This window comes from Parasteatoda tepidariorum, chromosome 11 (genome assembly GCF_982258835.1).
Source record: "Parasteatoda tepidariorum strain Cologne lab strain chromosome 11, Ptep-v5.0, whole genome shotgun sequence".
NCBI classification, from domain to species: Eukaryota; Metazoa; Arthropoda; class Arachnida; order Araneae; family Theridiidae; genus Parasteatoda; species Parasteatoda tepidariorum.
This window is the reverse complement of record NC_141765.1, coordinates 60,013,454-60,035,597: the sequence shown is the minus strand read 5'-3', so window position 1 is coordinate 60,035,597 and position 22,144 is coordinate 60,013,454. Positions and strand designations below refer to the sequence as shown.

The 22,144-nt window shown below is 28.1% G+C and overlaps 1 protein-coding gene and 1 pseudogene across 5 annotated transcripts in view; both read right to left on the bottom strand.

Annotated features, from left to right (window-relative positions):
• crm (cramped chromatin regulator) overlaps positions 1-22,144 on the bottom strand; it is a 50,497-nt gene that overhangs the window by 20,065 nt on the left and 8,288 nt on the right. For 2 of the 5 annotated variants that reach the window (XM_087154862.1, XM_087154863.1), the window contains exons 3-10: positions 21,640-21,866; positions 18,199-18,302; positions 15,421-15,574; positions 11,022-11,088; positions 9,724-9,772; positions 9,517-9,602; positions 5,191-5,387; positions 527-1,432 (exon numbers count right to left, since the gene is read on the bottom strand). In XM_087154862.1, coding sequence (XP_087010988.1) covers positions 527-1,432; positions 5,191-5,387; positions 9,517-9,602; positions 9,724-9,772; positions 11,022-11,088; positions 15,421-15,426 — 1,311 coding nt within the window. In that variant the 5' untranslated portion in view covers positions 15,427-15,574; positions 18,199-18,302; positions 21,640-21,866. Of the gene's footprint in view, positions 1-526; positions 1,433-5,190; positions 5,388-9,516; positions 9,603-9,723; positions 9,773-11,021; positions 11,089-15,420; positions 15,575-18,198; positions 18,303-21,639; positions 21,867-22,144 lie in introns of those variants that run through there. The other 3 variants (XM_016075242.5, XM_016075243.5, XM_087154864.1) reach the window with 2 other exon arrangements.
• On the bottom strand, positions 11,463-13,918 carry LOC147801815 (uncharacterized; annotated as a pseudogene).

Genomic DNA, 22,144 nt, shown 5'->3' with positions numbered 1-22,144 from the left:
TATTAAACTTTCTAATTTTTACATAAATTGAAATCATGATTAGTAAGTATCTCTGGACTGTTCTGCCTTCCAAGAGGCCTGCACTTGTTCATATTTCAAGGCATTCTTCATTATTGGAGATACCTTTTTTCTCAATTGGACAGCAAGACTTATTATGCTCAATAAAACAAATACAAGAAAGTAATTTTAAAAAAATTATGATTGCACAAAATCATAACTTTTTCTTATAAGTTTAAACTTATGTAATTGTCAAAGTGCTCTCATAATATTGATTTGCAGATGGATGGAATAAACTTACTCAAACTTTTAAAATGGTATCTTAAGAAGCAATTATAAATTTTTCAATTTTATTAATTTAATTTTTATCACATCTAAAATGCATCAGAACTGTTTAATTTGCATTGCATACAAGAAACCTTTTTATTGCATTTCAAAATGCATTTATCAGATCAGAATGTAATGAGCTGATTAAAATAAAACAAAAATGAATAAAGAAGTCAATCTTTTAAAGAAATCAACTACTTACCAACAAATATATTTCCCCAAATGTCAAATAACCAGCATCTTCTGTGGTCCAACCATTTTTGATAGTTTTATAATAAATACTATCACTTTCAGCCTGCTCTTCTACGTTGATAGTTTGAGATGAATCAAGAGGCAAATCATTCTTTTGACAAGCTTCAGAAAACAATTGACTTGCCTTAGAACTAGAAGCATCACCAAAATTGGCATTTTCAGAAATATTCTGACAAAGGATGTCTTTTTCACTCTCAGACTTCTTGGAAGATAGGGTATCTTCAGAAAATGTTGCCAACTTATCTTCATTTGGCCGTAAACTATCAGTAGAAAGATTATTCAGTTTCTCTTCATATTTTTCAATATGATCATACTCATTATTATTATTATTATTAGACAATTTTTTATTAGTTGACTCTAATATAGAAGAAAAAGATGGGAGAGGATTTGGAATTTCACCTTGCGTCTCATTTGATACTTCCTCGGGAACTGATTTTGGAGGAGTTAAAACATTAAAGTATCCACCATCATCAGAGTTATTTCGGTTTAAAGATTTTAAAAACATGTCTTGCATGTCCGAGGGGGTATTATCATTACAATCAAGAGCAACATCTAAAACGGCTTCAGATTTGTCGGTTGCTGTTTCACAAATTTCATTCTGCTTATCGTTCAAAATTTTTTGATTTAGACATAAAGATTTTTTCGACTTAGTAGTGTCTTTACGAACAGTATTATGAGAAAGCTTAATAAATTTTTCAAGGCACACATCTGAGCTTGAAGCTACATCCATGACAGACAGTGAGAGAGGAAAAATCTTAGCATCTCTGGGGGGCTTGACTCGGAGTACTGGTGGAGAATCATTATCACATGTTTCTTGAGATGCAAGACAAGGAAGACTAGCTAAAATTTGCTCCTTCTAAAAAGTAAAAATTACTACAATTCAAAATAAATAATAAGCTCTAATAAAAAAAAATTTCATTTAAGCCATAAAAGTCATTATGCTAATCATTCCAATAATTTTGAAAACATGACAGAAAATATAAAGTTTAAGACAAAACAAACAAAAACAATTTTTAAAAATATATATTCTAGTTTTTTAAAATCCGGACAATTCTTTTTAACTAGTGATAAGAAAAATATTATCTAAATTAGGTATATAAGAAGGTAGGATTAAGAAATTTGCATTCCGTAATAATATTGTATAAAAAAAGATGGTTTTAAAAATCATATAGAAATCCATAGCAATTACTGCTGAAAAAGAAGTAGAGAAAACCATATGGATTTAAGATGAAACTGTTGCGAATCATGTAAGTCAGAAAGTGATTACTCAAATGTGCTTGTCCTAATACAATCAGACTTTTAAAGATATGGGGATTTTCAAAATGTTTAAAGCACCATATTAAAATTTTAATTACTCAATTGCGCACTTTAAAATTCACATGCTGTATTAAAAATATCAGAATTTTAAAAACTGTGGAACACTGGTAGAAAAACTATTGGAAAACCACACAAATTAAGCTTGTTAAAAACTATTTAGTGCTTGAATGTACAATTTCAAATTTGTGCATTGCAATTATATTCAATCAAAGGTATATGGATTTAAAAAAAACCATGTAAAAATGAGTTGTATAACAGTCAACATGTAATATGACCTTTTAATTGTCATAAAAAAGTGCATGATAAAAAAAATTACACATTAGCATGGCTTGAAATCCAAGTGTCATAATATAATATTAAAATATCGGGATTTTAAAAACTATTTCGAAATTCATTAAGTAACTGCTAAAAGAATGAGTAAAACCTCATAGGATTACGATTAAACTAAATGTTTTTTTATTTTTCAAAACATGATTTTGAGTCCATAACTTCGATAACTCTACAAGTTTGAGTAGAATATCTAAAATCAAGAATTTTCCGAACTCCTGAGCAGGCAACATTTTTGAGGTTATACTTCAGTAAAAATAAATGGTAAGCTGATACATTTTAAAAACATCTTGAATTTGATGAAAATGTTCAGAAATTTATATTGTTGAAAATTAAATTATCTCTCAATTACAAACAACTAATAATAATTTTACAGAAAAAGTTAATATATGAACAAAAGTGTAAAAAAATTTGTGAGCCAATTCCATGAAATCTTTTTTGTTTCAATATATAAAAAATCTAAAAATTTCTATTGTATACATTAAAATTCGTATTGTTAATGCAAATTAAATACTTTAATTGTTTTCTAGCAAAGTATATTTACAGATTATATAACGTTAATATATTTCGGGAAGATGAGAGAGGGATAAGACATTTATCAATTTTTAATTTCTACCTCTCTTACTAGATGGAACACAGCCATGTCATCACGCTTATTGCCGTTGATCATTTCAATTATATGCAATGATTTTATGAGACAAAGAAGATATTTTATAAAACCAATCACAATGAAAGTTTTCAAACCCATTCAATTGTTGTTAAAATATTTACTTTTCATGTTTTGAAAGTCAAAAATAGTAATTGTTATTAATCAGCAGTTAAGAAAAATCTAAAAGCCACGCATGCTTCATATTATTTTATTTTATTTAATGTTTAGTAAAGAGAGGGTCGGAACAAACTTTTAAATTTTCATCATTTAAATACATTTTTGATTGTAAGGATAAACTTATAATAGAACCAAGTATTATAATGATATTTCCAGCATTAACACTTTTGATTTTGAAAATTTGTATACCAGTATACCACATGAAAAAATTATTGAGATTTGTGAAGGTATTTATGACAAGTATTTATTTGATGAAAAAATTGATAGGTTTAACTGGTTAGATTTATGCAAGTTTAATCTTTTTGAGAATGTTCTTTTCAATGGTTTAGATTTTTATAAACAAATTATTGGAATTCCACAAGGTAATTCCTTTTCTGGGGCTTTTGCCAACATTTTTTTTTGCACTTTTTCGAGGCTAAATTTCTTGAACATAAAGTACTTAATGCTTTCCGATACATTGATGATTTGATTTTGTTTAATTGTGACGATTATAATTTTATTTATACTATTTATCCTGGTGATTTGGTCCTGAAAAAAACTAATGAAAATTGCTTTAATATTGAATATTTAGATTTTAAAATTGATATTGTTAACAATTTTATTAAAATTGGTGTGTTTGATAAAAGAAAAGCCTTTAATTTTAATGTTATTTTTTTCTGCAACTTTAAAACTAATTTGTGTAGTAAAATATTCAAAACTCTTGTTTTTTCGCAATTAGTTAGGATCAAGAAAATTTGCAATAATGTTGAAAGTTTTCGGGAAGCTGTGGATAATTTTTTAAATAATTTGAGTAAAAATGATTTTCCTTTTAATTTTTGTAATGTTAATTTTTTAATTAAAAAAATGATTGATGGTTTTTAAGTTTTTATATAATTTTTTCTTTTAACAGGGCGCAATTCTAGTCTTAACTGAACAGCCCCAGTTAAGCATTCTATTAATTTATCTACGTATCTCCTTCTCCTGACCTTTTCCATTTCATTTTTAAACTTCTACTGCGCATTATTATAGGGGGCGTTGGTTTTTCAGTTTTTAGTGTTTTCTTTTCCTCCACTTGCTTTTGAAGTTGATTCTTGACCTGTGACTGTGAGTTTTTAATTTTCTGATGATTTTGATTGATTTTCTTTTCGTAATTTGTTTATTATTTTGAATGTATCTTGTTTTTCCTGGACCTCTATACAAAACCATCGGGGTACTGAGGGAGATATTTTAAGCTTTTGCTTCTCCCTCAAATAGAAATGGTTTTGGTTTTAATGGCTACCGAGGCCGGTACCCCCTGAAGACGTCGGTTTCGGTGGTCATATTTTTATTTTATTTCATTTATTTCTTGTATTGATACTTTTTTCTGAAATTTCTGCTGCTTCTTAGCGCGTTTTTTTCAAAGAAGTTTTATCCTTTTGATCTTAATTATTTCTGTTTTCTTTCAGTATTTGTCATTAAACTTATATTCAAGTATATTGAAATGTTTTAAGACATTATTCTATACTCACAATAGAAATAAAATTAAAATGAATATTTTTGTAAAAAGTGAGTGAAATTAGTGTGTATTAACTATAGTAAATCACAAAATAAATGCACTTAGTTTGTAAAATACTACATTAAGCACCATTTTTTAACAAATAAATGGCCTTCATGAAACAAGTAAGCGTTAAATGTTCTATGTTTAATAATGCAAAATAAATAAATCTTAGATGTTTTAAATAATAATAAAATAGTGTAGAATTCCAGAAAGACAAAAAATAGAAAACTCATAAATCTATTTGGTCATAAGATTTTTATTCCTCCTGTTTCGGACTAGAATTTGAATACTTGAAAACTGAAATGAATAAAAAACTAAAATTAAAAATAAAAAAAAAGAACTTCTTTAATCTCATGTCAACATAAGACACGTACATTAAGAATACTTTTTGTTAATCATGCCAAACTATTAAAAAAATTAAAATAGCAACACTATTATTGAACATTTTTCTGGGATAGAAACATTTTTTAACAAATCAGGTAAAATGAAAAATGAATCTTAAAACATGAGAAAATTTTATACAAAATTTTTGAATTATTTACATAATTAAATTTGAAATTCTATTTTTAAATAAAAGAAATAGCATAATCATTCAAAACATAAAATATTTAAGTTATAGCAAACATACCCTTTTCAGTCTATAAGGTTTCCATCTCTGCTGCAAAAATTCTATCACAGGTTTTAAACGTTTCTGAAGAGATAATTTTGTTCTTACTCTAGGATTTTGTGCTAAGCTTTGTACTTGTAAAAAAGCTGAATTTGTGTGCGGCTGAAATTCAACAATTATTTCTTTTGGCAATTTTTCAGTTTCAGGCTCTTTTGTGTCTGTAAAAAAAATTAAAGTCTTACATTTATTTATTTATATATACATATATATACAGTCAAACTCGTTTATAACGAGCACAAGGGGACTGTAACACTGAACTCGTTAAATCCAAGTGCTCGTAATAAACGGGTCCTTAAGGCAGGCGTGCAACCAGAAGAGGGGGGGGGGTTGGGGAGGTCAAAAGATTGAATTTACTTGAAATTTAATTAATACCTACTTACTTTAATTACATTAATTAATTTAATTAAATACTTTTCTTAATTTAATGACAACTAACCACCTCCCCCAACCAGCAAAAAATTTCCAGTCTAAGGAAAGAAACAATAAACGGAAAGAAAAATAAAGGTAAAGATAAGGGCTACTAAGTTTCAGTCCGCGATTTTTTTTTTTTGTTTTTTTTTTTTTGATTTCGCATGCATTTCTTATCATGCTGAAAAAAAGATTAGACAGAAAAAGATTGCAAGACAGAAAAATATTGCTCGCTAAAACCGGGTCTTGCTCGTTAAAAGCGACTTCTGTTCCATAGATTTAACATTGATCAAACCAAATATTCTCGTTTCCCTCGGTAAATCCGAGTTCTCGTTAAATTTGAGCTCATTATAAACGAGTTCGACTGTATATATATATATATACATATGAACAGAGTGCAAAAAAAGAATATATCACCCTAAATAACCTTCATTTCAATGATTGGATTTTCATGTACTACGTGTCAATCCTAATGGTTTTTGAGGGAGACTTCATATACACTAAATAATCAGTGCTAACTATTAAGTTACAAAATTAGACACAAAAATTCACTTTCTCTGAATAGAAGAGCCCTAAAAAAAGAGGCCAAGAAATATTTCCAAAGAAGGAGGAATTTAATATAACCATACTCCAATTGCGTAATCGATAAGAGAGAAATACTCTGTTGCTAAGCTGAGAGAATAAAAGAGAACGGAAGAAAAAAAAAACTGAAGCCCTTCATCGTTTTTGTGTTAACTTGGTTCAAAAATGCTTTTTTCCCACTTTTTAAATAGTTAATCAAAAATATCTTGAAGATTCTAGGCAACAGATTTGTTTATAGTTGATTTCTGCTCAAAATTTCCTCTCCTTTAAAAATAAAATTTTATTTGATTTATAAATTATTTACAATTTTCCAAGATTTAGATACTTGAACACATGAACTTTTTATAAAGCATTATTTGTATTTCATAAGATGTTTTGCATTTCTGCAAGAATTTGGAAGACTGTATACTAAACCAAATTTGTGGAAGATTTTATACTAAAACCAAATTTGCATTTCTAATTAAATAAAGAGTATACAGAGTTGTTGGGCAAATACCTGAAAAAGATTCCTTAAAAAATGCAAAATATCTGGAAGAGATTATAATGCGCATTCACAAGGTTTTATATAATTCTTGATATTTCTTTTTTTATATATAATTGAAGAAATTAGAGAACGTTACATGACATTTTATAAAAGATTGGAATATTTATGTTTAAAAATATTGTATGATTAGTTTTCTAAACAAAAAAAAAATTTAAATTTTTTGAAAATAATAATTTACAGATGTTTGCTTCTTTCAGCGTAGGATTCTGATCAAAACAATGAACAAGAAAGATCCAAATGTAACACATTTTACTTGATAGCAAAAACTTCATTGCCTTAAAAAAATATAAAGAAAATAAACTCCCATTCTTAAGACTGGCATGACAGGAATAAAAAAATAATATGAAACAGAAATGTGACGTTGCAACAAGAAAATATAAAAGTGGAAAAAAAAACTGCAAAAACCACAGCACCCCAAGAGTGAAATAAAATAAAAAATTAAATAAAAACAAAACTAGAAAAATCGCAACATTTGGGAACGGCAAACCAGGACCAAATGTATTTCCTAATGCCATGGAGATAGGGTGCGAAACTAATCTCGTCAACAAGGGAATCGGCATTCATAGGAATAAAACAAGATTCCCAAGTACCAAGATGAGCTGAGAATTATGGCATTATCGAGATTAAATTTATCCCCAAGATGCAAAGACTGTGCAGCATTAGATTTATCGTATTCTTGTAAAAGGACTTATCTATGGCGTTCCTTTAGTTTAAATTTTAAAACCTGTCTGATTCATGCAATATAGCCAAGGTTGCACTGGCAAAGTATTCATTGTCTATTTCACTCACTGCTACCACATTTTCTCTATTTTTTTTTTCATTTTCATTTTCCATTTTTTTCGTTGGCAACCATAAATTTTTTTATTTATTTCAAATCACTTTAGTTTTCTTCATTCATGTCTGCGAAGTTTTAAATACCGGTGCCTATTTTTGAGCGTGCTAAATATTTACTCCAAACATTGCCATTTTCAGGGCTTGCTAGACGTCAATGACATATAACGTGAATTTTTGAGCATCAAAACAAGTTGACTTTTATTAACATTTATATATTTTTTTAAGATAATTAAATTTTTATCTTCACACCTCAGTTTCTGGGGATTATTCATTCAGTGACACAGTATATTAAATTAAAATACTTAATGCGACATTAAAATTAGTGTTACAAAACATAATGGTTATGGCTCTTAGATTAAAAAAAAGCATAGTAATATATAACTAGTCCAAACGTTTTCAGAAATTCAAAGCAGTACATTTTAATTTATTCATCTTTTGTTTTAAAGTGATTCACATTTTCATGAAAATAAACATAAAAATTAAATTATATCACAAATATATCCTAATATTTTTTATGCATTTTATAATTTTAATGGATATTTATACATTGTTATTTGTTTTTCAAGTAGAAAATATACTAATTTACAGATATATTTTTAAATGAGAGGTTATTATGAATATTTTACGCTTCATTAAAAAAATTTTTAAAAAATACTGGGAGATCAATAGTAATGTTACAAACATTATAGTTAGAAATTAATAGGTAGCAGGATCAGACAGATGAACATTAGCGTACATAGCGTGATGTCTAAAAGCAAACACCTTGCAACAATTGTGGGAAGGGTTCAAGGCAGAGGAGGGAGCATTATGGTCAGAGGAATACTTTTGTGGCATTCTTTGGAACTCATCATTGTGGAAGGCACGATGGATCAACATACGTACACACCTGTCTTAACAGACCACTTCCATCAATACATGCTAATTGTTTTCTTCAGGATGATGGCACCTACTAGTAGGACAATGTGAGACATACTGCTCGAAGAGTAAATGCAGGGTTTGAAAAGAAAGAGGATGAGTTACTTCCCTGACCACCAAACTCCTCAGACTTAAACAAAATTTGAAGGGACTTAAAAAACTTACTGGACTTGTAGTGATTAATGTGACTGGAGTGAGTATAAGTATATTTCTAAGGAGCCGATAAGTATTTGATTGTGCTACTATAATTTTAATATGTAAAATTTTGTCAACTGCATGGTCTCAGAAAAAAGTTTGACTGCACTTTTGAACAATTTTGTCCTTTGCGTTGGACTGATACTGAACTGTAATGGGAAACAGTTTTGCAAGAAATCCCTCTTTTCTTGTTAGACTAAAAAACGAGAATTGGAAAATAGAAATTATAAATTACCAGCATATGCTCATTTGATAATTTAGTTTTTTTTTTAAAAAGGAACTTTGATCTTAAAAAAATGAGATAAAACAGATTAAAATAATAAAAAGGTACTTTAAGGAACCAACTCTAAAAATAATGGAGGCATCATGAAGATAAGGGTGTGATGATAAGACATACTGATGGTGTGTGCACAAATTCAGAAAGCCAATTAGTCTAATTTAAGTGATAACAGCTTTTTCATTACTTAATTTAAAAATCATTTTTTACAAAACTAGAAATGATAAATTCCATTTTTCATATAAAAAGGATGAAAAAAGAATTAAAAATTGCAGATCAAAAATTAATAAAATCTCTGTGTGCATTGTACACATTTACAATGTAGACACAGAATCACATTAAATATAATGAAAAATATGACAGAAACACATTTTTAATATTTACTGAAAATAGATTTTTCACCAGTAATAATTATTCATAAAAAATGATCAATGCTGAAAGAGCATAAAGTATTCTTAAAACATAGATGATACATGGTATAATTTATCAAAAACTGATCATATTACGTACGAAAAATGATATTATAAATTACCTGAAACATCATTCAGTTTCTTCAAAGCCCGACACACTGGTGTCTTAATTCTCAGTTTCTTACCTTTGTGTTTGACAATTGTAACCCTAAAGGAAATGAAAATAATAAACTAAACAAATTAACAATCTTCAACATTTGTAAGTATTTCTTACGATGTCAAAAAATATTTTAATCTTTTCATAACCATATAGAAGTGTATAAACTTACCCACTAAAAACAAGTTCATTCAGTTTTTGTCGATTCTTTTCATTTAAGCCTATACAAAAAGGAAAAATAAAAAATAAGAATTATATGCTTTTGAACTAATATAATTATACTTTTAACTATTTCTCACAAATTGATGCTTTGCTATCTCAAGTAAAAGCATAAGATCTAATCAGAGATAAATTTAAGCTTCTTTCCCCTCCCACTAAAACAAGAATGTTACTACCCTGATAAAATTGCACTAGAAGCTACATTTAAATCTAACATAAAATTGAAAGCTACATTTAAATCAAACATACAATAAATTCTGAAAATACATTCTAGTCTGAATATATTGTATCGTTATTAATATAACTTTATACTGCTTTAAAACTTTTTATAATCCTTAATGAGAGTATATTTGATGCATAATAACTTTAAGCTTAAAAGAGTTAAATTATAAATAACTTTATTATGGAGCAAAAACAAAAAGATAGAAACAAAACAGAAGATAATATGCAAATTTTTGTCCATGAAAAAAGTTTCCCACCCCCGTTGAGTGGGCACATTTTACTAATATTCATGCTATTTGTGGAGCAAATAGTGCCAATTTTTACAGGTATTAACAACAAATGCTGAATGCAAAATTCTTCCACTGGGTGGCACAAATATTTACACAGTTAAAGGAACAACACTCTCCTTATGTTAAACACATTAAACCCTTCTTTATAGCATTAATTTGTAAAATCATTCTAATAGGGAGGAAACTTATACATCATGTCTATGGGTAAAAGCTAAACTTCAAGAAATTTGAGTTTTCATAAGTTGGCTATTTGATCATTGAAAGAAACTATTGAAAGAATGTTTAATTTAATGTAAATGTTGACGACAAGAGTTTTGTTACAATTTGAGAACTTGAGTTGACATATACACCAGAAAATATAAATTACTATATAACAAAACATAGTAGTAAAACTATTGCAATATAGAAATACTAATACAACAGCCCTTTGTTATGTTTTTACATATATGATTTCAATACACAATACTTTATCTTTAAGTCAAAATTTATTTTATATATATATATATATATATATATATATATATATATATATATATATATATATATATATATATATATATATATAATATATATATATATATATATATATAAGCCTAATCTTTAAAACTTAACTTTAAAACAAGATATCGCAAATTTATCATTTACTAATCACTAATAATTTTTTTGCTTGTCATATAATTTTGTTTTTCTTTATGGCAGCAGAAATATATCACACATTATCGTGTGCATGCTAACTTACAACCTCCTATCTTTTTCCTTAGTTCTCCATAGTTTATTAAACCATACAGCTCTTTGCTTAGTAACACCTGAAATATTTAAAAATAAACATAATGTCATACATATATGCATTTAATATGTAATACATATATGCACTTAATATGTAATACACAGGGGTAGAAGTGACCAATGAGAAAAAAATAGGATTGTTTTGAAAAAAATATAGGATTTTCTAGAAAAAAAATATAGGATTTTCTGGAATAAAAAATAGGGCAAAAAAGATCTAAATTAAATTGAAAAGTATGGATCATATATGAATAACTTTAAAACTTAATTATTTAACACTAAAAAAATTATATAAACAATTTTCCGCAGCTGAATGGTGACAATAAAATCATACATACCTCATTATTGCTTTAAAAATTAAAAATCACATAAAAAAATTGACTTTATCAAACTAATGACTTTTTCAATAATTAACATTTTATTTACTCCTCTTTATTACATTAAATTATTTCAAAAATTATGCAGCATTGTTTTTATATTCATTTATCATTCTGCAAAGTCTTTAACTTTTTGTTGCCAGCATCAATAAGTGCTTGTCCAGCCTCAATATCAGCCATAGATTTCCGTTTGAGTCCTTGTTTTAGCCTCTGGTTTCCTTCTTCAATCATAGCCTGAGCTGAATAAACATTTTCCTTAAAACCTTTCAATTTCTCCTCAGTTGATTTTTTTACAGAAGTACTGGGCCTAGGCTCTAAACTTTTTTCCTTGAGGTTTTTGAGCTTTTCCTTTTCTTTTTCTGCCTTATATTTGCTGTGGGCTTCTTTGTAGAACTGGATCATCTCTTTTGTTATTTCCACACAAGAAGCATTTTTTCTAACTGAATCTTTTATAAGTCTTAAGCCTACTAGCGTGTTTAAATTCATTCTTGACCTTTCATTTGTCATAATTCGTTTGCTAATGGAAAAGCCACGTTCCACAGTGGCTTGCCCATGAGAAACAGAGAGGACTGACTTCACAAGTTTAGTTAAAAAGGGATATTTTAAATTACCATTACCATCTTTAAGAACAAACACATTGTTCCAGTACTTGTCAATGGGAATGTTTTCAGTTTCCTCGGGAACATCTTCATTTGCATACAAATGCCACTCGTCAGTCAGTTTATCAACACAGTTCTGTGGTACGATGTGGGGTAGCATGTTACACAATCTTCTGATTGTAGGCAAAATATTCACTACAGGTTCTTTCTTCACAATAGGGTGCACAATTTGTAAGGATTGTAACAGTTTATTTTTCAAAGGCAATTTCTGGAGGAGGTATTCAATTATTATAACATAAAATTTCTTAGCATTAAATAGAAATAACTCCTTTTCTTCACTTTTTACCAAGTTAAGTACCCTACGAACATTATTGCCCACATCGATCTTTTTTAGGGGCAAGGCATCTTTGTTCAAATCTACCTCAAGTAATTTGTCGCCACCTTTGTCTTTCAAAACTTCTTCTTTAATAAAGCGTTGCATGATTTTTATTATCAAATCACATAACTCATTGTATAAAGTGTCAATCAATGAGTTTTTTTCTTGTAATAGCTTTAAAATATTATCAAAAATTGATCCAACACTGATAAGGAAATGCAAATAAGCTGATAATAAAGGATCTTCTAAAACTTTTTTAATGCTTGGAAATCTATAAAGCTTTATCAAACTACTTTTCTGTTTAGGTAGATCTTCTATAAAATACTCCTTTAAAGGAGGCAAAAGATGCAGGACTCTTTTGCAGACAGTAACAACAGAAAGCCATCTGTTGCTCACATATCTCAACACTTTAGAATATTCACAACCAAAATGATCAATTTCTTTTTGGAGATCCACTTTCCTGGAAGGAAATTTGGAAAACCATGAATAAATGTTTTCCAAAAAATCAATAATATTCCCAAATTCTTCAATAGCTAAACCTTTTCCAAAGGCATTATGAATAACATGTAAATTACATGTACCCACATTTATTAATCCATACTTCCTAACTTTCCGTAACTTCTTTGTCGAATAGTTGAAAAACACATTTATTAACATTCGGCCCATCAGACCCAAGCATCACTATATGCTTTAAATCTATTTCACAAGAATTTAGAATTGATTTTATTGCATTAAAAATGTTGAGAGCAGTTGCATGCCCCAACAGTTCTGAACCCAAGTATCTCTCGGATATACCACCATCACAAGAGCACCAATATCGAATGTGCACATCAAGTTGTTTCAAATTTTGCTCATTAAGGGTCTCATCAAACATTAATGAGTAATAAGGTTTTTCTCTCTTAAATTCGTTGGTGATTTGCTTCAAAAAGTAAGGACCAAGTCCATGTGATATAGAATAAGACACTTTGGTGGAACATAAGGTCATCCCAGTGCACAAATTTGAGTCTGGGAAGACAGATGAAAATACTTCTTTTATAGCATCCTGCGATAAAAAGGAATAATTGTTCAGGGCAACATGGATTGTCCATATAATTTCAGATCGCAATATTTTGTCTTCAGAAGTAAGAGTCCATACTTTTTTTGATTCAGTAGAGCTGGATCCTGGTTCCAAACAAACACTATTGCCAGCAGCAATTACGAGACGCTTTTGAGAAATATCCTTTTTCTCATTAAAAGTCTTTTTATGTTTTTTAGTGCCTGAATGCTGCAAAAGCTGAATTTTGCCACTATTGCTGATGTTTACAGTAGCCAGACAAACAGTACAGTACATCTTTACCTTTTTGGCACCAGTCTTTAACTTTACCATTATTTTTATCCTCTAAATCAAGCCAATCATCACGAAATCGTGTCAAATGATTTGGCATCTTTTAATTGTACTTATAAATTAAATGGATTAAATGCAATAAATATAAAAATAAATTAATCAAAGATAATAAAATAAAAACTTAAATAATCTAATTGAAAGTTAACATTTTGAAGCAAAATATTAACATAATAATTTAGTTTGCCATCTACTCAGAAAAAAAAGTCATACAAAGTAGTATAAGCTTAGAAAGCACTAAAACTAATTTTCTGTGTAGTCAATGACAACACTCACTACTTCCAAAGGGTAACTTAAAATGGGTGATGAAGGTCCAATCAGGTAACAAGTTATATTCACTCCTCTGAATGAACCAATGGAAGTTGACAGAAAAACTCCCCCAAAAAGAGGAGGAGACAAAATTAGTTAGGACAATTCCTGTTACTTCCATAGAAGAAAATAAAACTGGTGAATAGAAAAAAAACTGACCTAGAGGTGTCTTCATCTTTGAATAGAATGAGTGACCCATGGATATTGAGGAGAGATACAGCAGATAAGGAAAGAAAGAGTTTGACAGACAACTGCAATTTCCACAAAACCCCCCTCTGACTTTTTTAGTGATATTGATAAATAATACTCTATGATACATTCCATTCATGCTACTACTGGTTCTCTGTTATTTCACCCTTTATTGACAAAAGGGGTGTTGTTCCACAAATCTACCCAGGCCCTAACAATAGGAGTCCACACACTAACTTAGTCATTGTACCTTGAAACTTTTGTTAAACAACTACAAGAGATAGGGAGGGGGGGGGAGAACACTATTTATGTGTTCACTTACCCATTGTCATTAAGCAGTATTGAGGACAAGTGAATTTCAAAATGATCATGACTATCTGAGGAAAGAAAAATCTAGAAAATTGTCTTCTATAGTAAAAAAAAAATATTAGAGGGAAAAAAATATAGGCCAATTTTGAAAAATATAGGAAATAAAGGAAAAATAGGAGGCTTTCTTAGCTTTTTATAAAAATATAGGAAAAATAGGAAATATAGGAGGACTTCTACCCCTGAATACATAAATGCACAAAGGACAAATGAAACATAGTTTAATCTATGATTTAAACTACGATTAAATCAAATAATTTTAAAAAAATTATTTTGTGAGTTGATAATTTTTAATTACAATTTTTAAGAATTTTTTTTACTTAAGTGAATATTTTTTTGTTCTCTAATTTACATATCGACATTTCAGTGTAATTAAGCTTTATATTGATAACATGATTTTTCTGCAGACACAAATTGTGGCAGAAAATTCAGAAATAATTTAGTTTATTCACTATAAATTATTCACTATAATGTTTCTTAAGAAAATAAAGCACAGGTTTCTAAATTTTCTGGTTCAAACATATTTATGTTTGTTAAAATTTCATTAATCGATAGACAATTTGATTTAATATCGGTAATTATAGCAAAACAAAGCACTAATAAATTTAACAAATCACTGGTAATATTTTTTGGTTTGCAATAAAGGAATAATAACAATAATAAATAATTGAAAAATATCTGGCTATTTGTTAGAGTGAAATTGATAACAAATTTCAGCAATTTTTCAGAAAATGTTAGAAGACATCTAAAATACTTACTTTCATTTATTTGTAAAAATTTTGATATCTTGTGCCATGTCCTATAATAAAAGTGTCTGACTTGGTCCTTATTTTTAATCATATTTGATGCAAAACCTTTCTTCTTGCCTTTCTGTGCAATATAACTTTGTATATTTTCAAAGTCTTTTCCAAACTATAAATCATAATAAAGAATCAAAATAAATCAGGGGTAAAATATTTGAATGTAAAAATAAATTCATCACTTAAAGACAACTTATTAAAAAAAAAGTTTCATTCTTATGCATAATTTAAAAAATTACATGTTCCAAAATAAAAGATATAGTTCTTTCAGCAACCGGGGAAAAAGTTTTAGAATAAGTCATAAATAGCTTCCGCTTTGAGAGAATGTTAAACAAAATGTAACAGAGCAAGTAAATAAAGTGGAATAAATAAAATTATTTATATCTTTAAATTTGAGGATATTTCCCGCCAAAAAAGTAATAAATAAATAATATTAGTCATTATTATTATTATAGATTAATATAATAAAATGCAAATTTAATAGGGTGACAAGAAAAAATGCAAACAAATTTTATTCTTTTGAAGTTAGAAATCAATGACTTTTGTAACATGGCATACAATTTAGCAGGGATATTAATTCAATTTTATGAATCAAACTTGTTTTAGAACAGCAATTTTGATTAAAGAGACAATTGGCTTTAAAGTAAATTACGTCACCTTTCTTATAAATAAATTGTAAAACCAAAAAAATAATTAAATGATTTTTTTTTTAAACAAAAAAATATTTAGCTTGTTTTTAAATAAACAACCTTTTTAAAAATATATTTTTTTTTAAAAACTAACATTGTTTTCTTAAATTTTAATAAAAATAAAACATGCTTTGAGCTTATTTAGTCTGTCTGTAGAGTTCGGTCTGATTAATTAAAGAAAGTTATAGCATGGAAAGTTACATATAACTCAATCTAACATATAATAAATTACAGCTGACAGATCTTAAGACTATTGTGTGTATATATATATATACATATATATATATAAGTACAAATATATATAATATATATAAAAAGAACAATTGTAGTTAAAGCCCTCCAGTGCTTATATTTTATTCTTTTCTTGTTTTATATTTTTTTGTCTAGGTTATCAATAGATGGAAAAGTTATGACTGCACATAATAATTGATTGTACATAATAATAGAAGTAAAAGAATTTACCCGCCGCTCATTAGTGTATAACTTCTTTTCATTTTTTTTTTCATTTCGGAGATCAATTCTTTCTCTTCTTCTCTATGTTTTAATTTTTAAAACATCGTTTAAAGAGCAATTTAATTTTATTTAAGGCACAAATTCGTATTCTGAAAATTTAGAAAGTCATAATTTTTTAATCAACACCTTCAATTTAATTTTGTAAATAATATTTGTTTTTTGTTAATAAATTATGCTGACTTAAGAAATTATGCTGATTATAAGTCACTAAAGGCTATTTTCTAATGAAATAAATATAAAATAAAGTTAGTAAAAAGACTCCACTTAGAATATGACAGATGAAAAAGGTGCTATCATCAAGATTATAAATTTCATTACAAAATCCATTACAATCTACGAGTAGTATTTTTCATAAGAAATAAATCATAACTAAAACTTTAATTGCGTAAAAGTTTTCATATTTTAGTGATTTGTGCATGTTAGCGATTAATTAAATTTTCATTATTCTTCTGTATTTCTTTGCGGAATACAATTGTTGCATAATATTAGCTGTTTATAGAAAATTATTCTAAAGCTGCCAAATGTTTTTAGCTCTCTTTTGAACTGTTTTACAGGCAAGTAACATACAAACATATTATTCAGTTTTCAGTGATAATCATCTCATTCTTCTTTTTAACAAAGTGTTATTTTAAATGATTAAATCAGCCTTCTATGTGTGCGCAGAAAGAGAATTGCATCGCTTATTAACTTTGAAAAAGATTCCCTTATTTTGAAGTTTCAAAGACAACTGATAAGGAAATTAAGGGTTTAATCATTTAGAATTACTATTAAATCAATTGATGATTGCGCTGTGATAATTTTAAATTAGGATCCGCTTTAGATTTTAAAAAAATTAATTAAAAAAGAAAGACGCAGAAATTTAGAAGTCTAGAGTCCCAAAGTCAAGTGGAATTGATGTATACATAAATACTCAGTTTGTTTGAATAATTTCAATCTTGTTATTCGTAGCAAAAATAATACAAGTTTGCTGTTTATAGCAACAACAACAAAAAAAAAAAACAGTATAATTTTGTTAAATATTTGGGCAAAAGAAAATTTGAAACATAAAGTACCTACCTATTATAAACTTTTTCTCGATAAATGCTCAATTTCTTTTAATGTTTTTAATGTTTTCTGGCTATGGGTTTAGAGTTTATTTAAGATTTCCTATCTGTTTATAACTATTTCAAAACAAAACATTTGATTTTTAAAAAGAATTTTTATACAGTCTTTTCAGCTTTAAAGTACAACTTTAACTTTGTCACTTCAAATAACATTAAAATAATCAGTTATACAATATATGCTATTCTAATTTTAGAGTTAATCTAGAAAGAAAGTAAAATAATTATTCAAAAACCCTTAGCTGAAATAAAAAGAAAATATCACAGTTGTAACTAAATCTTTAACTGTCAAGCTGTAAGGAACAATTTTCTATTTAGCTAAGTTTATCGAATAAGACGATAACGATAATTCAGCTAAGTTATCGTTATTTGAAGAAAAAAAGATACAAGAAAACTGGTTGCTTGTTTCAACTTAAATAAAATAATTTGTTTACTTCACAAAGAGCTTCAAAAAATGAATTTTTGTCTTCGACACTCCACAATTCCCATGGTCTTCGAGTTTTAGACACAGGAGCAGGTGTTGTTTGCTTCGGATTGACTAAAAAATAGTTATATTTAAAAATAAGCTGACAAAACTAATATGAAATATTTGTTTGTTTGCAAAGGTATAACAGGATAACATTAACATCTAAAAATAGTAAAAAAGAAGGGACCAAAGATGCAAAGTTCATTACATATACCATAAAGTTTCCTTTGCTTTGAAATTTATAATTCTGATCTATTTTATTTCTTCTTTTTTAATGTAAATAAATAAATAAAATTTAATGTTTTTAAGCTATGTTCCACATTCTCTCACAAGATCCAATACCAGTCTTTGTTTCACATCTTGACAGTGTTTATGCAAGTTTAAAAATTTATTTCATAACTATGTATATTTACGAAGTATTAAGATATTGGAATTAAGAAAGTAGCTGAGACTGAATAGAGAACTTTTTATTATTCCTATAAAAACTTGGTTAATTTTGCATATTTCCAAAGAAATTGGACTAGTATTAAAATAAAATTAAAATTGTGGAGAATTTTTTATGTACCTTTCCTTGTACAGAAATTTTCAATTTTTTAAAAATATAAATCACATTTTCTTTTGTTTTTATGTTAACTTTAAAAGAACACTCTTTCAGCAACATAGTTGAATAAAGGAGTTGAATTTATAAAGTAAAATACTTCGTTGAGTACATTCAGATACATGCTACAAAGACAGGGGCAATACCTACTTTTAAGGCATCTGCCCTCTTTGAACTCTTGAAAATAGGAATTACTTGCAATGCAAAAGAATAATATAATTAAGAACTAACAATAATGCAAGATATGTTGGACTTGCAATTTTCATTTATCTCTATCTATTCATCTCTATCTATCATATTTTCATTTATCTCCAATTATTTATTCGTAAAATACACACACAGGAACAATTCGTTTTTAAAAGCGTCAAAAAATTTAATAAAACAGTCAATAGGATCAAAAGACATTTCTTAGATGCAAATTTTTGTCTGTGTCTAATTAATGTTTTGGCCACGGATATAGAAAACTGCCTGCAGTCTAAAATGTCTGAACTGAAGGAATATCCATACTATAAATATTATCTGCTAAAATTATTAAGTTTAAGTCAAGTCTACATCTTCTCTCCTATTCTTTTGTTTGCTGATAAGCAACATAATTTTCATGCTTAAATTGATTGATCACAAGATCTTTAAATGGAGGAGTTAACAATGTATGAAAATAATAAAACAAAGTACAGTAAATGCTTGAGTATCCAGAATGCACAGAAATCGTTGTATCACAGATATACAAATATTACGGATAGTTGAGCACTGAAAATCTTAGTTTTTAATAATATCTAATATTTTTAATAAAAACAAAAAACTATTGCAATTAACGCTTATAAAAAATTAAATTTCTTTGTGTTAAAAGCAGAAAGATTCTAGCTGCTTCGTGTAACAGTATAGACTGGAAAAAAGCTGAGAATAAAAATGCGAACAAGTAATAAAAAGTTTATTCAAAAATATACTGATAAAACACCCCAACTGGATAAATCGCTCCTTTATAGCTTCATACAGATTAGCAATCAATATCAAAAAAAAGCGTTCTCCCCCCTACCACACAATTTATAAATACTTTTTTTGGCAATTTCCTTAAAGATTTTTTTCTTAAAAATAATTACCGCGTTAGACTAATGTTATATAGTAAAGGAGCAATGTGTGGGTGAAAAAATTAGAGGATCAATCAATCACAGAAACTGATTTGAAGATTGCTAACAAATGAGTAGGTGTCTGTAAAGTCCATGTGAGAAGAGAGAGGAATGCAAACCTCTGCACGTATGGTCAATGGCATTTCCTCCCAGCTGCAAGTAGGTCAAGGTTGCATTGAATGGTACTTATGCTCACCAGTGAGTAAAAAGAAAATTTTAAGGTGGGGTGGGAGAATTAAATAGGAAAGGTTGAGTAAAACGGAGAGGATGTCATTCTTAGGTGAATAGAAAGGGGGTAGAATTGAATGGAAGAGATATAAAGTAAAAGAAAGTGATTGTTTCATAGAATTGTTCTAAAGGAGAAAGAGAAAACTGAATAGTAAGGGTGGAGGCTAAACATTTCAAATGTTTACGATTAGAATCAGTCGTTATTGGATTATTGGTCGACAATTAGAATCAGTATTATACAGTGAACTTCAAAGGCATTTGAGCATTGACAGAAAGACAAAAGTAGAGGAAATTGAATTGAGTGCACTAGCAAAAAACCTCTATTTGAGGAGTTAGATGATACCATCTTCGAATCTTTAGTAAAAGAAAGGAAAAATAGCTTTGCCATATCAAACAGACTGCTTGAATAAGCTTTGAAAATAACAGCAATTCTTAGATTTTCAGATTTCAAGGTATTGTCTATGTATTTAAAATGATGGGGGGAAAAAGTACAGTATTTAAATCCGAAGAAGAACCAATGAAAGCCATCTGTTCTTTGAGGACAAAATATTATTATACATCATATAATATGAGTAACTAAACTTTCTGAAACTAAAAAATCTGGACACAGATTTCATTTTAATTCGGCACGGTGCCCAAGCCTTCTGCAAAGAACAGATGTTGGGAGGATGACAAGTGTATTAAGAAGAGAATGGGGACTCTTTAAATGGAAAAAAAAAACTCTTGCCGGGTATAAACTTTCCCAAAATACACTACTGATATTTCGTTCAAGATTAAAGAATTGCCCAGATGTTTTTCCTCAATCTATCTACACGGCCTAGATAAATTAAGAATGCTCAAATAAATTTTGAATCAATGCATACTTTTAGTACACCTAGTGTGATACTATAATTTTGTATCTGGTGGGAGAATGTCAGTTTTAAGGCATTTCGTTTGAAATTGAGTCCAAGAAGTTAATAATAATAGTTTTTAGTAAAAAATAATTTAATAATAATTGCTTTATTTTTTACGAAATTTGCAGTAGACTGGTAACAAAACTGGTGCTTGGAGGATAACATTTGATTAAGATCAGCCAATTTTTTAAGAAATGCATGCAGTAATACAAGTGAACTTTAAATAAGGTTGCAATATTTGATTCCGTTTTCTTCATGTGAAGCCAATGATATGCGCCAAAAGTGACAGGCAAGAAAAAATGGTTAAATATCAGATGCAGAACAAATAAGTTGCATTTTTTATTTTTTAATTTCTGAAAATTTAGGTTACTTGCACTTTCTGGATAGGTGAGCTTTTACTGTATACTATTTTGAACAGCTATTTCAAGCAAACTCACAGAATTTTATGAAGAATGCTAATATAAATAATTTGTGTAGATCATTGGTCCCTTGAATACAGAATCTTAAAAAATACATAAAAGTATTATATTCTAATAAATATGCTAGTTTTTTTTAATGATAATCACCTGTTTTCTTCACAACAGAATCTATTGGACTTGTGTCTCTTTTTGCACGTTTTGTAATTCTATAGCTGCTTCTTTGATTAAGAGGCTTTTCAGCATTTATAACTGTTTCCTGTTCTGTAGGTTCTGATGGATCTTTACTCGTTCGAGGCAGAAGAGGTCTTCGTCTTGTGTGCTGAACATCCGATTCAATATCATTTTCAACAACATCCTCTCCTTCACCAGACATCCTAAATATGAATTACAAACTTCAAATACAAAGTGCTGATTTAATAAATAAAAACCCATACATTAATATGAAAATATATTATCGAACATACAAAGTAACATAATTTTTAGAGATGAAAACATGATTTGTGTCATAAAATAGTTGAATATCTGTAAATTAATACAAACAGAATGATAGTGATATTTATAGCTTCAAATATTTATTAAACATGTTTCAATATTATGGTTTTAATTAACAAATAAAATAAAATCAGAATACGAAATGAAAAAAAATTAAATG